At 43.6% G+C, this 17,342-nt stretch overlaps 1 protein-coding gene across 3 annotated transcripts in view; it reads right to left on the reverse strand.

The window, feature by feature from the left end:
- Positions 1-8,217: 8,217 nt before the first annotated feature.
- The window catches only part of SLC6A18 (solute carrier family 6 member 18), a 56,455-nt gene continuing 47,330 nt past the window's right edge, over positions 8,218-17,342 (reverse strand). For all 3 annotated transcript variants that reach the window (XM_025205482.1, XM_006015695.2, XM_025205477.1), the window contains 3 exons: positions 16,670-16,829; positions 14,780-14,942; positions 8,218-8,492 (listed from right to left, as the gene is read on the reverse strand). In XM_025205482.1, coding sequence (XP_025061267.1) covers positions 8,328-8,492; positions 14,780-14,942; positions 16,670-16,829 — 488 coding nt within the window. In that variant the 3' untranslated portion in view covers positions 8,218-8,327. The remainder of the gene's footprint in view (positions 8,493-14,779; positions 14,943-16,669; positions 16,830-17,342) is intronic.

The following is a 17,342-nucleotide window of genomic DNA, read 5'->3' on the forward strand; positions in this document are numbered from 1 at the left end:
TTTTTTCCCCCCCCCCCCCCCCCCCCCAATCCTTTCTCCTGCATCTTTTCAGGATCTATTCGTAGAAGAGTGGTTCGTTCTTTAACAGTCAGCATCATTTATGCTGTCGCTGGGCAGAGTGGAACATATCCCCATCCATCTGGGAGGGACAGGGTTCTACGTGCCTTTACTTTCGTTTCCAAGAAAGAAAAGGAGACTGATTCTGGATTTGAGAAGCTCAGCTTCAAAGCAGTTAGCAACCATTGTTCCATATCTGGCATCTCTTAACCTGCACAGCTCCCACTTTCACGTTAGTATTTGCTTCTCCCATAAATGATCCCTTCATAGACCTCTTCCAGCCATGAGGTGTGAATGACCAACCGTTCAGAGTGAATTACCAAAAACCAGTCCTGACGCCAGTTCAGGCTTTGAACATCATAAAACCATCCTGGATAGTGTGTCCATGAGAGCCTGCCTTCCCCAGGTGCTATTTGCCTATCATGAGCAGCTTGACCCTTTTAACTGGAGAAGCATCCAGGAACATCGAGCAGATCACGCCTTTCCCTTTTTGCCCGTGTGGCATCCTGTATTTATATGATGCTGAGTGCCAGGCTAAAGCTCAAAGGCATGCAAACCTGGTGACAATCAGTCCTATTTCTGAGCCAGGCACCACATCAGAACAAAGGTAAGGATTTCCTATTAGTGCTTCAGTTCTTTTGGCGTGCTGGGAGGGCCTGAGCAATGTTTGCAAGGGGCTACCCTTTCAAACTCCATTGCCCATAGTTTTGTTAGTGTTCAGCTCAGATCTCTCCCTACCTCAGCATCACCTGCCCCTCTTAATTTCTTCTTCTCTGCTTTGGCCCCCAAAAGAGCATGGAATAAAAAGAGAGCGTAGATGAAATGCTCCAGGTAAGGAATTTTGAAGGTGAGGTGACTTGAGAGTATCTTTCCAGTTTTCTATGTAGTGGAAGTGGGTGGAAGTCATACGTGCTATATCAGGACTGAAAGTGGTGGTGTTCATCAGAAAACATACACTAAACAGCTCTGTTTTTAAGGACTGGCATGATGCTGAGAGGGTAACTTCAATCAAAGCAGTAATCTTTGAGTTTATCAGGTGAAAAAAAATGTAGTCCTGCTAAGTTACCCTAGCAGGGTTAATGCACATTGGGCCCATTTGGCTAAAGGTGTCTTGTAGATACAGCCCCCACCAGAACAAGATGATTTTTTTTAATAAACTGCTTTGAAATCCACAGATGTGGAAAATGTCAAAAAGGTGCAAGAGGGGCTGGTGTAGATACTCCAGTGCTAATTTGGGAGTGTGTGATTGGGGGTTTTCTATGGATATAAGTCTCTATGAACTCATGCATACATGATCATCTGTTAATTTTCAATATGCTCTAAAATCCCCATGCTTAGTGGAATTACCTTGAAGGCTGCCATGCTGCCACGGAAGCTGTAGTTGCCTATAGGGGATTTGAGAGGGAAGGGGACGCGCATTGAGACAAATGGGCAAGACAGAGCTGACAACTGTGACGGTGGCATGTTCCCAAGCAGCACCTTCTGGTTGTCCATGTGTCCTACTCATAGCTGCCACTTCCTTCAAGAAAATCAAAATTCACTACCCAGAATTTGTAATGTGGAGCTAAGCCTGACCTGGAGTGCTTCCTCCAAGCAGGTGTGCAGACTCAAGCACACAAACCAGATACATTGAGATGAAAGGAAGTCATACTTTACCACACAACCTCTGCTCCAAAGGAACTGCCTAAACTCAGGATTGGGAATCCATGTTCCACAGGCTGGATTCAACCTGCCAAGAGGTTGAATTTGCTTTGGGGCAGCATAGGGGATCTGGGTGGTATGCCCATCCCCTCCACAACTCTCATTGCTTCTTTCACATCCCTTCAGTACTCATCGCAGTGGGGCCAGGGACTGGCACCAAAGTTGAGCACAGGCAGCTTGGGTGCTCTGGGAGACAGAGATGTGTGGCCCACAGCACTGGGGGCGGGGCAAGATGTAAGCTTTAAATCATGATGGCAAAATGCTGATTATGACGCTAACCATTGCCCAACGTGCATGCTCTTTCTTGGTGAAAGTGAGCTAGCCTGCATTAGCTTAGTTGCAGGAGCAAGGGATTGTTTAAACAGGGCTAAACTACACTGCCTTGTGCTTGCTACTGGGAATATGGGCACTTACTGAACAGTAGCTGACATTGCAAATCCTTATCCTTCTCTTGCAGTATCTTGTTGGTGTAGCCATGCCCCTCATGTACCCATACTTAACTCTTCCTTCCATGATTATCATCAGAAATTTAAACTTCACACCAGCCTCAGCCACAAACTTAATTCTCCCTCATAATATCCCAAATCCTCCTTTCCTGACAGCCATTGGCATGCTTGCTCCTTCCAGATAATATGGATTACATTTATTTAGTCATTCCCTATTGCTTGCTTATTACAGGGTAAATTTTAAGCATAAAAGTGAATCACACTTCAGTTTAAACAGTTTCCCAGTTAAGAGGAGAAATAAAAAGCAGTAATAAAAATAATGAAAATGTAATAGTAATACATACCAACAGGCAATTTGGAACCCTGCTGATTGAGAGAGAAAGGTGGATAATACCAATGAGATGGCCAGTAGGGTTAAGGACAATGGGAAGAAAATATATCTGAAATTAATGAAATCCTGGCATTGGTACAGGGCTGATGCTCTAAAAGGGTGGTATAATTTCTGTGGTGCTGTAAACTTGGAAGTGTTCAACAGCTATTTCTGTACTGGAAAAAATAGGATGAGGCATTCACATTTTAGTGATAATGAGATGCTTTCTATGCCATCAGGGACTCAGAAGGGTGTTAAACATCAACTGTGATGGTTAAAGATTCAGCAGGGTTAGATAACCTGCACCCAGGAATATTGGAAGAATTGGCTAAGGATTCATCATTAATGATACAGTAGGGAAATTCCAGAAGTGCAGGGGAAGAGGAAGCAAATATTTTTAAAAGGGTGAATGGGTTGACCCAGGTAGCTCTAGGCCAGTCAGTCCAACTTCAGTCCTAAGGAAAATCATAGGAAACAAACTAAGAACTGGCATAGGGTACAATCATCACAGAGGATGCAAGATCATGGGGTCGTAGGAAAGTAGGGCTCAAAGGGACCTCATGATATCATCTAATCTAGCACCCTGTTCAAGGCAGGATCATCTCTGACTAAACCATCCTAGCCAAGTGTCTGCCTAACCTGCCCCTGAAAATTCTCAGGAATGGAGATTCCACAGCTTTTCTAGATAGCCTGTTTCAGTGCTTGACCACCCCCATAGTCAGAAAATTCCTCCTAATCTCCAACCTAAATTTCCTCTGTTGCAGCCTGAAGCTGTTGCTCATAGTCTTGCCCCGGACAGCCACAGAGAATAGTCTATCTCCATTAAGCATGGTGCATACATTACAGAAGCTGTGCACTGTAGTGGCAGTCTGCATCTTGTTATGGTAAAAAGGGCTTATTAGATAAATGTGATTTTTTGGATAAATGGTAATGAAGAAATGTAGGTGGGCAAAGTGGGTTTCCTGAGTAAGCTGTCAAGAGTGGAATAGATGGGCCCAAGATAGGCCACACCTTTTGTCTTCAGTGCTTCTGATGGCTGTTCTGTATGCTGATCATTGTGAATCCCAGTGTGAGGCACACAACTCTACCCATGTGTTATACAGGAAGTCCAGGTGCCCCACTCAGGGCCAAGGCTTTTTCCCCAGGGGCTGGCTGCCTGTAAGTGAGGTGTTGTGATGCTGAATATCAGTGTTTAAGTATCTTGTGGATATAGCCCAACAAATCCATGCCATGCCTACAGACTGAAGGTCTGTATCCTGGAAAGTAGTCTCTCTGAAAAGAATTTAGCACTCATAGAGGGCAGGCAACTCAATGTAAATGCTTTGGGAGATGCTGGGGCATAAACAGTTAATGTATTATGGTTGTGACCAAGAAGCAGTGAACAGGAACAGAGTGGTGAATTTTACCTCTGTATATTGCATTAGTCCAATCTGTACTGGGATATTATAGGTTTGAAAAACATGGTTACAGTGAGAGAGAATTGAGCTGAAAGAGCTCAGTCTGTTTAGTTGAGCAAAAAGATTATGAAATTAAGAAGCTTCTGAGACTAGATAGCTCTTAAAACTAGTAGAAAAATGGCACAATGAGTCCCAGTGGTTGGAAGCTGAAACTAGATAGTCTAGAAAGAAGATACATTTTTTTAATACTGAGATTTATATTACCTACCTACCTCAGTAACCTACCTGAGGATGGGATGAATTTTTCTTCATCACTTGCAAGGTTTTAAAAGAAAACTGGATTTCTTTCTGAAATTTATTCCATAGCTCAAACAGCAATTATGGATTTAATGCAAAAAATACTGTATGGCGTTTTATATTTTAACTGGGAGATCAGGCTAGATTGACATAATAGATCCTGATCGTAAAATATATATGAATCTAAGCTATTGGTTTCAGTCTCTGTCTCTCTCCCCCCCCCACACACACACACACACACACACACACACACAAACAGATGGATTTACTAAAACAACACTGTATGGCATTCTATTCAAGAAAAAAATTAAAGCTACACAAATGTATTTAAATATGAAAAGAAAATGGTTAGAACTAGGGCTGTTGAATGGTTAAAAAAAAATCACAAGATTAAATTTTTTTTTTGCCATTAATGAGAATTTTAATTGTGCAGTTAAATAAAAATAGAATCCCAATTTATTCTAAATATTTTGGCTGTACACAAACCCTAGATGGTCTCCAAGACCTGGCCCCACAACCCCTGGCCCCCATACACTTACCTGCGTCCAGCTGCTGAGTCTGTGCGTGTGTCCCAGCAGCAGTGAGGGGGGAGGGACTGCTTTTCCAGCACAAGCAGTGATTAACACACGTTACAAAAATTAATGCAAAAACAAATTAACATGTTCATCACACATGTTAACAGTGATTAATTGACAGCCCTAGTTAGAATTCATTTGTCATCATAAGACAGTATATATTTATAAACTGTAGCAATACTTTACATTAAGTCTAGGGTACTTAGATTAATCATTTTGTCACCAACAATGTATGTTTATCGATAATGTGTTTGCTTGTCTTCAGTGGCAGATATCTGAACAGATATTTATTTGAGACATAGGCTGTGGGCTACTTCCACCGTAACTTAATGGTATCTAGTTAGAAAAGTTTTTGGTTACCTATTTCCTTTCAAGTTTCCAAAGTTTTCTTAACATCTGTAAAGCTGAATGGGTGGGTTGAAAGTGCTAAAACTGCATGACAGCGTAAGAATAAATAAACCCAGGATCAGGTATAATTAAAGCACAGTTTTTCTTTTAATCACTAATTTTATTTTGCTTCTTGGAAGGAACTCCTAGGGAAAAAGAAAAATTATTCTTAAAGCAGAAGTGTATAGACTATTTAGCAAAACATACTAAAGACAAAACAAACTATTGATTACTACAGCTCCAGGGTGCTGAGGGAGCTGGCTGGGGTTATTGCAGGGCCCCTGGCACGGCTCTACGAGCGATCGTGGTGCTTGGGCCAGGTGCCAGACGATTGGAAGGTAGCTAATGTGGTCCCCATCTTCAAAAAAGGGAAAAGGGAGGACCCGGGCAATTATAGGCCCGTCAGTCTTACCTCAATCCTGGGGAAGCTCTTTGAGAAGATCATCAAGGAGCACATTTGTGATGGGCCGGCATCCGAGATGATGCTCAGGGGCAATCAGCATGGATTTATTAGGGGGAGATCATGTCAGACCAACCTGATTGCCTTTTATGATCAGGTCACAAAGGCCATGGATACAGGTGTCGCGGTGGATGTAGTCTTTCTGGACTTCAGCAAGGCCTTTGACACCGTCTCTCACCCCATCCTAATTAGTAAACTAGGCGACTGTGGCATAGATGCCTACACGGTCAGATGGATTGCAGATTGGCTGAAGGGTCGCACTCAGAGGGTGGTGGTGGATGGATCATATTCGACTTGGGGGGAGGTGGGTAGTGGAGTCCCTCAGGGCTCGGTCCTGGGCCCTGCGCTGTTCAATGTCTTCATCAGCGATCTTGATGTTGGGGTGGAGAGCAACCTGTTTAAATTCGCTGATGACACCAAAATTTGGGGGGAGGTGAGCACGCTAGCAGGGAGAGAGAGATTGCAGAAGGATCTGGATAGGTTACAGGGGTGGGCAGACAGGAACAGGATGCGTTTCAATACGGACAAGTGCAGGGTGCTGCACTTGGGTAGTAGGAACCAGCAGCACACTTATACGATGGGGAACTCCCTACTTGAGAGCACGGAGGCGGAAAGGGATCTTGGTGTCATTATTGACTCCAAGATGAACATGGGCCGACAATGCGAGGTCATGGTTGGCAGGGCTAACCGGACCTTGTCGTGCATCCACAGGTGCATCTCGAGTAGAGCCAGGGAGGTGATCCTCCCCCTCTATGCGACGCTGGTCAGGCCGCAGCTGGAGTATTGTGTCCAGTTCTGTGCGCCCCATTTCAGGAGGGATGTGGACAACATGGAGAGGGTCCAGAGGAGGGCCACCCGCATGATCCGGGGACAACAGGGCAGACCCTACAGTGAGAGACTGCGGGACTTGAACCTATTCAGCCTCCACAAGAGAAGGCTGAGGGGGGACCTGGTGACCGTCTATAAACTCACTAGGGGGAACCAGAAGGGTTTGGGGGAGACGCTGTTTCCCCTAGCCCCTGCTGGCATAACAAGGAATAATGGGCACAAGTTGATGGAGAGGAGGTACAGATTGGACATCCGAAAAAACTACTTCACAGTCAGGGCGGCTAGGAGCTGGAACCAACTTCCAAGGGAGGTGGTGCTGGCCCCTACCCTGGGGATCTTTAAGAAGAGGCTGGAGATGGTCCTTTTATCCAGCCCATACTTCCTTAGCTTACCTGAGATAATGTTGTGGGAGACCATATTAAAAGTCTTGCTAAAATCAAGATAGACCACATCCACTGGTTTCCCCACATCCACAGAGCCAGTCCTCTCATCATGGAAGGCAATCACGTTGGTCAGGCATGACTTACCCTTGATGAATCCATGCTGACTTCCTAATCACCCTCTTCTCATCCAAGTGCTTAGAAATGGACTTCTTGAGGATCTGCTCCATGATTTTTCCAGGGACTGAGGTGAGGCTGGCCAGTCTATAGTTCCCTGGATCCTCCTTTTTTTCCCTGTCTTAAATATGGGCACTATAGTTGCCCTTTTCCAATCATCCGGGACCTCTCCAGATCACCATGATTTTTCAATGATGGCCAGTGGCTCTGCAGTCACATTGGCCAACTCCATCAGCACCTTTGGGTCCATCCCATCCGGCCCCAGGGATTTGTATATGTCCAGCTTTTCTAAATAGCCCCTAACCTGTCCTTTTGCCACTGTTGGCTGCTCATCTCCTCCCCAGACTGGGCTGCCAGGTGCAGTAGTCTGGGAGCTGACCTTGCTTGTTAAGACTGAGGTGAAAAAGGCATTGAGTATTTCAGCCTTTTCTTCATCTTCTGTTACTAGGTTGCCTCCCCTAGTCAGGAAGGGACCCACACTTGTCCCACTTCTCTTGTTACTGGCAAGGTCACCCACTTCCCCACTGACCTCAGAGCTTTTGTTTCCACCCTTCGACGAACCTAGTTTAAAGTCCTCCTCACTAGGTTAGCAAGCCTGTCTGGTGGATTCCATCTCTTCCCAGCAATCCTTCTTCTTGGAACAATATCCTGTGATCAAAGAAGTCAAAGCCTTGCTGGTGACATCACCTGCACAGCCATGCATTGATCTGCAGGATGGGCCTACTATTGCCTGGGCCTTTTGCCTTGACTGGAAGAATAAAAAAGAACACTACCTGAGCCCCTGTCCTCTTCACCCTTGCACCCAGAGCCCTGTAGTCACTTTTAATCTGCTCAGGGTCTTCCCTGGCAATATCATTGGTGCCCACATGAATGAGCAGCATGAGGTAGTAGTCAGAGGGCCAGATGAGTCTTGGTAATCCCTCTGGTATGATCTGGGTTCCGGGCAAGCAGCAGACCTCCCAAGATAACAGGTCAGGCTGACAGATAGATGCCTCCATCCCAACACAGAAGGGAGTCTCCAACTTGTATCAGTGCTGTGCCTGGGGGCACTGGCATAAAGTAACCTACTCAAATTTGGGGAAAGAGAAAATTTTCCAAAAACATAATACAGTCAGTGATTTAAAGAGAAATACTGATGAAAATATCATTCAGTGACTTTAGCCTATTTATTTCAATTAAGATGAGTGCACAATCATTTTCAAACATTATAAAAAAAGCACTGTTAGTTTCCTGAGGTGCCATGTGAATGTTTTCATAGGCTTGAGTCCATGCTGCTTTTTTGCCTTCCTACCACTCTTTTAATCAGATGATAGAGTGCTACTGCAGGGATGAATATGGAAGGAAGGGCTGCCAACAGCGCACAAATGGCCACCACCCAGCCTGGGTAGAGCTTCTCCTCCTTTGCAGGGAAATCTTTCTGTGAAGTTAGAAACAATAAGTGAGATATGTCATCCTATAGCTTTACATTACAGACTCTTTACATCTTCTCTGTCTAATGCTAGGCCTATGAGTTCCAATGACACCAACTACATCCACTCATCGAAACTAGTACCCAACAAGTTTTCACATATAAACTTTATTGCAAACAAATATTAAAAACACAAGGTACTATAAAATTGAAATGAGCCATAAAAATGTTTCATGCATAATGTAGAACATTTTTATGGCTGGTTTATACAACTCCTGAAATTGAGCATGTGGCCAGGGCCAACAACTAACCGACTGTCAGCCTGGTCTGAGTCTGGGTGAGATGGGGGAAGCCAAAGGGCTTCTCCCACCAGGGATTTTAAACCTTGTTTCCAGCAGCTCTGGCCAGGCTTCTGGGTATGGGGGATTAGAGGAGCCCAGGGGCTTCTTTGCTTGGAGACTTTGACCCCTAGTGCTCAGCAACTGGGCCAGAGTTGTGAGGTGACCCCTCTGAGAGCCTCATTCCTATACCCAGCAGCCTAGTTAGAGCCCACAAATGGAGGTTTTAAACTCTCTGGCAGGGGTAACCATTGGGATCCCCCTGCCTTGAGCCTCTGATCCTCTGTGCCCAGCAACCTGACCAGAGCTTTTAGGAACAGGGTTTTGACAATCAGCTGACTGTCTATCCTGACAGCCCCAGGTGAGCCAGGCCCAGGACTGTTCAAGATTGGGGTTGACAATCAGTTGGTTGTCACCCCCAGTCCACAGAGAGCCCAAGGTCTCAAACCAGACTGACAATCAGCTAATGGCCCAGTGGGCAGGGCTGTGGCACCTGGCTCTGACTTTGCTCCCCTTGGGCATCCCCGGCATTGGCAAGTCATAATGGCACAATTAGGATCTGATCCCCACCCCCAAAATCATGTCTTCTTGCCATGCGTGGCAGGAGGTGCGTTTGTTGGGATTAGGGTTTAGATCCCATTGCAACATTAAATGAAAGTGTACCGGGGCCTGTGAAATGCTTCCCCTTCTTACCCCTCATGGCAAATAGCTCCTCAAATGAGAGCAGAGGCAGGGCCAAGCATGCAGCCCCCACATTGCCCCAAGAATTTGCAGGCTAGATGAGAGAAGCTGGGTGAGGGGGCAGGATTCTCTATTATGTCATGCTCTCTGTGCAGTAAGGAATTCAGGGATGTGTAATCCTTCTAGGTAATGCAGCTCTTTACTATTCCTTTCAAAGGGCCTGTCTACACCAGAGAGCTAAGTTGTTCATATGTGAACAGATTCTCTTAGACACACTGAGGACCAAATGATTCCAGGCATTCACACTAGCCACCAATTTAGCAAAAAGAAAATGACAAGTAGGTTTGCTAAAACTACAATTTTTGGCAAATATCCCAGTCATCCAAAAATGTAGCTCATCTCTAGGTCTGTCTTCGATTGGATACATGGCTATGACTATATTACTGATATCTTAAAAATTGCTTTGTCCCTCTTGTGTGATCTTCAGCTACTGATTTAAACCCTAGTTTCATAGTTGTTAGGGGCTGGAAGGGACCTTACAGGTCATCGCGTCTGGCCCCCTTCCACTCGGGCAGGAAAGACTGCTGGGATCAGATGACCCCAGCAAGCTGGGTGTCAACACATTTTTTGAAGATCGCCAGGGTGGATGACTGTACCACCTCTGAGGGGAACCTGTTCCAAACCCTCGGCCCTCGACTTGTAAAGAAGTTTTTCCTTATGTCTAGCCTGAAGCGATCCTCAATCAGCTTGTGCCCATTATTTCTGGTCCTCCCCTGGGGGGTCTTGGTGAACAGACATTCCCCAAGGCCCTGATGTATGTCCTGGATATACTTATAGACTGCTACCAAGTCCCCTCTGAGTCTTCTTGTTCTCACCAAGGCCGAGTAGAGAGGGAGGATGACATCCTTAGCCTTGCTCGAGATGCCTTGGTAGATGCATGCCATTGTTTGATTAGCTCTGCCTGCTACAGCATCACATTACTGGCTCACATTCATTTTGTTGTCTATCATGACACCCAGGTCTCGTTCCAATGTGGTGCTAGCAAGCGTAGCACTGCCAAGCCTGTAAGTCTGTTGTAGATTATTTCTCCCCAGATGGAGCACTTTATATTTCTCTGTATTAAACAACATCTGGTTGAGATCCACCCACCTTGCAAGCCTGTCCAGGTCAGCCTGTATTACCAGCCTGCCTTTGAGCATGACCATACTGCCCCATAGTTTGGTGTCATCAGGGAACTTTGTTAGTTTACTTTAAATACCTGAATCCAAATCATTGATGAACATGTTGAAAAGCACTGGTCTGAGTACTGAACCCTAAGGGATACCATGGATCACCCTTCACCATGGTGACTCAGTTCCATCAATCAATACTCTCTGGGCCCTACCATGGAGCCAGTTACCTAGCTAACAGACTGCAAAGTAGTTGAGGCCACATTTTCCCAATTTTTTCATGAGGACTTCATGGGAGACCAGATCAAAGATCTTTTTGAAGTCCAGGTATATGACATCAACCTCATTTCCCTCATCCAGGTGGCGTGTAACCTGATCATAGAAGGAAATGAGGTTGGTCTGGCATGACCTGCCTGTAATTAAGCCATGTTGGCTATCCTTCAGAATACTGCCTTCTCCTAGCCTGTTTGTAATGGATTCTTTGAAAATTGTCTTGAGGATTTTACCAGGGATTGAGGTCGAACTGATTGGCCTGTAATTTTCCAGCTCCTCCTTTCTCCCTTTCTTAAAGATAGGTGCCATGTTGGCCTTCTTCCAGTTTTCTGGGACCTCTCCTGAGTTCCACAAGTCTTCAAATAACTTTGCCATCGGTTGCACGATGACATTGGCCAGTTCTTTTAGCACCCTTGGGTGTAGTTCATGTGGTCCTGCTGACTTGTAGATATTTAGCTTTTGTAGGTGCTCCCCTACAAGATCAACTATGGGGGGTGGTTACCCCCACCATGATCTTCCTGTGTCCTGTCAAGCAGGCTAATACCTTTTGACTGGTGGAATACTGACATGAAGTATTCATTCAGGAGTTCGGTTTTGTCCTGAGTATCAGTTATCAACCATCCCATTTCATTCATCACTGGCCCTATGCTTCCCTTATTTTTTCCCCAACTTCCTACACATCTAAAGAAAGACTTTTTGTTGTCCTTGATTCCGGTTGCCAATCTGTATTTGGTTTGTGTTTTTGCTGCCCTAATCTGCTCCCTACAGATGTGGGCTGTTGCCGAATACTCCTCTTTGGTAGTTATTCCTGACTTCCATCCTTTGTAAGCTTCTCATTTTAATTTCAGGAGGTCCACGACTTCCCTGTTGAGCCAAGAGGGTGTCCCAGCCCTTTTGCTGCCTTTCTCATGAAAGGGAATAGATTTCTTTTTGAGCTTTTAGGATCATTTCCTTGAGGAACAACCACTCTTCTTGTACTATCTTCCTCATCAGACCATGGTCCCACAAGGCCTCACCAACCAATCCCCTAAGCTTGTGGAAGTCAACTTTCCTAAAATCAAGGATTTCTACCTTACTGTCCAATTTCCCTAACTTACGTTGGATGGAGAAAGTGATCATGGTCACTGTCGCCCAGTTTCCCTTCGATCCTCAGGTTGCTCACTAGATCGTCCCCTTTGGCCAGAACCAAGTCTAGGAGTGCCTTGCTCCTGGTCAGTCCGTAGACTGAAACATGGTAATTAGCACAGTCCAGCAAACTTGATCAATTGAGTCTGCTCCAACATGCTGTAATTACAGTGTCTCAAAGCAGCCTTTCCTGGCATGCCTACCGACACCCATGGTTCACAAGATAAACGCAGAGATTTTAAATAAGAATCCATAGTATTAAAAACATTTTGAGTTATTGTGGTTTTTCTGAGTTCTTTGCAACAGAAGAATTGCTCTGTTATTTTTCTGTAGTCAAAAAATGAGAGAAGTAAGAGCTGGCATTTTTTGAGGAGTACCTCAAGCTAAATGAGAGGGGCCTCAAGTCAAACAAGGGGTGCCTTGAGTCTAAAAAGATGAGAACCACTGCTTTAGATGTGCAGGAAACTGGAAACATTTCAAGGAAGGTACCACAGAGACCCTGGATGTAAAGCTTCCTTGAGGTCTAAAAAAAAATTGCTACCAGAACATGTTTGCTTTTGTAACAACATGTATCAGGACCACAGGCTCCATTTGAGCAATTGCCAAAGTCCTCTGGGAGTGGTTTATTGTACACAAATTGTACCTTTTATACTATTACAGTTAAGTATTATAAATTTAGTTCTTCTGGTATATGGCACCTTTATACTGGAATAGCTGCATCCACACTAGGATATGTGCCAATTTAACTATTTTGGTAAAGTAAACCAGATCCCTATCCCAAATTATTAAAGTTGCTACAAAATCCTGGATTAGATTAGATTAGATTAGATTAGACCAGACCTGACCTCCCAGCAGTTACAGCTCCAGAAATCCAGTGAAGGCCAATCAATTGGTCAGGTAGAAATGAGAAGATAATCTGAAGATCAGCTTTCAGTAGCATTTTTGCCTGCTGATCTATTTTTAATGGTGATGCTATGTGAAAGGGGATAGACCTTGCTTAATTCCTGGGGTGCGCCTTCACTGCAGTGGGCTCAGAGGATCAGCACTTGGATTAATTTGACCTACGCGGGTAAGCCACACCCAAGTTATAATGTCATGACTAGTGCTTCATTCACTTGGTTGTGTCACTAGAGCTCATGAAGGAATATCCCATAGTTTTTTTCTGCTCAAGTAAACTGAGCCAACCAGTGTTTCTTACCCAGTGCATTGTGGGAGAACTTGTTTGTCCTTTTGGGCACACGGGGAAATTGTGGGAAGGCACTGCAGGATTATCAGCACTTGAATGATTCAGTTTGTGTCCTCACTGCAAAGCTGGTGGGTTATCAGATCAAGAATAAGCAATCCTGGGTTTAATGGGCCACTAAACTTGGCTGAAAGGCTTGTGTGATGGACAGTAGGATGGAGGGTTGAGAGAAACACCTGCCTAAGAAACTGGGTAACTCTGCAGTGAAGGCATACCCCTATGTCTCAGGATGAGATCACAAAAGAAACATCCAATTTAGCTTACAATTGAGCAGATTTGGAATATAACTACTGAAAGACAACACACACAGAAATCTGCCCTGACACCTTTACAGGCACATTTTTTGAGACAATATTCTCAAATACTTAGGGATTTTGTACTAGGTTTTGGGGGGTTGGGGGCTTTTTTTTGTAATAGTAATGTTATTTTTATTTAGCAGTCTCTAAGGTAACTAGGTTACAGTATGACAGAAAGGCTGCAGTTATTAGTAGATATGTAAGGCATAATGATTTGCTTTGTAAACAGAAAGAACAACAATTGAAAAATTGTAGGTTGAGAATGCTGCCCCAAGAATGATTTGTGGACAAAGAACATTCTTTGCAGGGAGAGAATTAAGGAACTCAATCTATTTTGAAGGGGAAGAGGTGACTTGATCACAGTCTATAAGTACCTATGTGGAACAGAAATTTGAGTCTAACAAAGATATAACAAGATCTGATAGATCAAAGAAGACACAGACTCAAAATAAGGCACATTTTTAACAGTGAAAATAAATAAATCACCATAATGACTTATGAAAGGTTGTGGTGAAATTTCTACTACTGACCATTTTTTAAATCAAGATGAGATATTTTTCTAAACATTTATCTGCTTTAGTTCAAACAGGAATAGATTCAGGGAAGTTCTGTGACACATGTTGTACAGGAGGTCAGACTAGATGACCAAATGGTTTCTTTTGGCCTTATAACCTGTGAGACTAAGGAACATTTAGACACTCAAATCTCATTGAAATTAAATGAGAGATGGGTATTTAAACTCTTTTCAATTCCTTTGAAAATTCCAACTTCTCATTGTAGCAATCTCTTACTATCACATGTCAAGACACCTCCTTTTGGAATGTCTCAGAGAAACTGTATTCCGAATGAACCTGTGGATTACTAGCCCAGTCCTGAGAAATCCAATGTGTGTATAAAACCTCGTGGGAAAAAGTGCTCTGTCCAAAACTATTAATGGAGAAGATATGGCAGCATTTGCAACTCATACCTTTGAGCATAATGAGACAATTTTTCCACACTATAAGATATTTTTGGAAACCAAAAGCATGCAATTCTGGTAGGACTTTAGAGCTTCAGGCTCCTTTATATTGGAGAGAGCTGGGTGCATACAATTTTGGAAATTTAGGAAGAGAAGGAGACTCTAACACTGATTCTTTGTAAATAAATAGATTGAAAATATTAGAGAACATACATATTCTGGGTTCCAGGCACTGTAGGTTGGTTGTTTCTGTACTTGAATACTAACAAAAGCCAGAAAAACAGTTAGCATGAGTAGAGGGCTGATGATCTTCCACATCACCTGCCAGTACAAGTTTGGTTGTCGTCCTGTCATCCACTTAATATTATCACTGAACCTGTGAGACAAAAAAAGTTTACAGTTGTTTTCATATCCACAAGGCTCCTATTTCTCTCTCTCTCATTTTTATTGATTTTTAAAACTACATTTTTCAAACCTCTAAATTTGTCTGCTGCATGTTAAGAACTCATAGGATAATAGAAAATTAGGGTTGGAAGTGACCTCAAGTGGTCATCTAGTCCAACCCCCTGCCCAAAGCAGGACCATTCCCAGCTAGATCATCTCAGCCAAGGCCCTGTCTAGCCTGGTCATAAAAGCCTCCAGGGATGGAGAGTCCATAGCCTCTCTGGGTAACCTGTTCCAATGTTTTACTAATATCTAACCTAAACTTCCCTTGCTGCAACTTGGGACTGTTGCTCCATGTTGTTAATCTGCCAGCACTGAGAACAGTCTAGCTCCATCCTTTTTCAAACCCCCCTTCAGGTACTTGAAGGCTGCTGTTAAATCCCCTCTCTGTCTCCTCTAGACTAAATAAGCCCAGTTCCCTAAGTCTTTCCTCATATCATGTGCCCCAGCCCCCAAACCATTTTCAATGCCCTCTGCTGGACTCTCTCCAACTTGTCCACATCCTTTCTGTAGTGGGGGGGTGGGTCCAAAACTACACACAGTACTCCAGATGTAACCTCACCAGTGCAGAATAGAGGGGAATAATCATTTCCCTTGATCTGCTGGCAACATTCCTACCAATGCAGCCCAGTATGCCATTAGCCTTCTTGGCAACAAGGGCACACACTGCTGGTTCATATTCAGCTTATTTTCCACTGTAACCCCCAGGTTCTTTTCTGCAGAGCTTCTGCCCAGCCAGTCAGTCCCCAGGCTGTAGCAGTGCATGGAATTATTCAGTCCTAAGTGCAGGACTTTGCACTTGTCCTTATTAAGCCTCATGAGATTTCTTTTGTTCCAATCCTCCAATTTGTTGAGGTCTCTCTGCAAGTGTCCACTCATATTCATACCTTCTTACAAATTTATCCTAAATTTACTTAAATAACAATAGCCTTAGGTTAGATCTAAGGATACAGCTGATGTATACCAGCTGCATATTTGATCACCCAGTACAAGTGACCAATGCCATTGAGTAAAACTATAAAACAAAACAAATGTTAAAAAGGGTGGAAATTACAAGCTAAGGTTGTAATTAAGAGCCATGAACAGCAGAGAAGGGTACATTTGCCTGAGTAGGGATCCCAGACAGTGTGATTTTTTCCTTTCCTCTTCCTGAGAGGTTTGAGATGCACAGTAGTATCAGGCTACTATTCAGTAGCATCTCGTGTAGATGCTTTGAATTAATTGCACATGTAGATGCACCCAGTCTGAGCATTTGGATGCTGCCCTGGGGAGAGTAGCTGGTGATGACTGTAAAGTTTTTAACAAGCAGAATTATACACTATGACCTTAAATACCCAATATACAATAGCATGAAGGCACTCCCTATCCACATGGCAATAAGGATTTCCTCAACTAAGAGACCATTTGGCCTTGGCTCTTCGTACTGTATCTAAGTGTAGGCCCCCCTCGTCTTCCCCCCAATAAATCTTAAGCATCCTTAATGAATATTGTATATGCCCGTTGACAAATGGAATAGATAGGAAACTATAAAAATTACTCACTTTCATAATCATGGTGATAAGTACTTCAAGGATCAATATAATACATCCATGTTTTTCTCCATGTGATATTCAGAAAGATACAGGAATTAAAAAAAATCCAAACTTGTTTCAAACATACCTTTTAATCCCATAGACATATGCCACAGCAGTTACTTCAAAGAAAGCAATGATGAGTAGAGGCAAGGAACCTGCATAACTGTCAAAAACATGGAGCCAATAACTCCCAGATCTCAGAGTAAAGCACAGAGCCAATGCAAAGGAAATCAGGCATATCACTCCTGAAGAAAAATAGATACTTTCATTACCAAAGTACTGAATTGAAATGATGCGACTAATATTTTTGCTCTTTTACTACTTTGATTTACCTGTCTACACGCTTCAGTTTTTCCTTTTGCCAAAGGAAAGCCCCTCCTCACTAATTGCATGCCTGAGGTGGGTTGCCTTATATTATAATAGCTCACATTTCTTTTGAGTTCAGTTTCAGAATAACACCCTTATTGTATTACGGATAATTTGTAATGTGTCAGTTTCTGAGCACATAAGGTGCTCAGAAAGACTAGGTGCAACAGAAGACTAGAAGGGAGACATGATAGGCAATACTCATTCCATGAGCATTTCAAAGGTAGAAAGGGCATTATGAAAACCAAAAGACATTCCTTTAAATTATCACAGGCTTCAGATTATTTTATAGCAGGATTTTTCCTGTCCTTGAGAGCCATTTCCATTTGCCAATACCATCTTTAAGCTCCAGTCAGAAAAGCCAAACTGAATCAATGCTCAGTTTCAGCAGG

Source organism: Alligator sinensis, unplaced genomic scaffold (assembly GCF_000455745.1).
Source record: "Alligator sinensis unplaced genomic scaffold, ASM45574v1 scaffold126_1, whole genome shotgun sequence".
Taxonomy (NCBI): domain Eukaryota; kingdom Metazoa; phylum Chordata; order Crocodylia; family Alligatoridae; genus Alligator; species Alligator sinensis.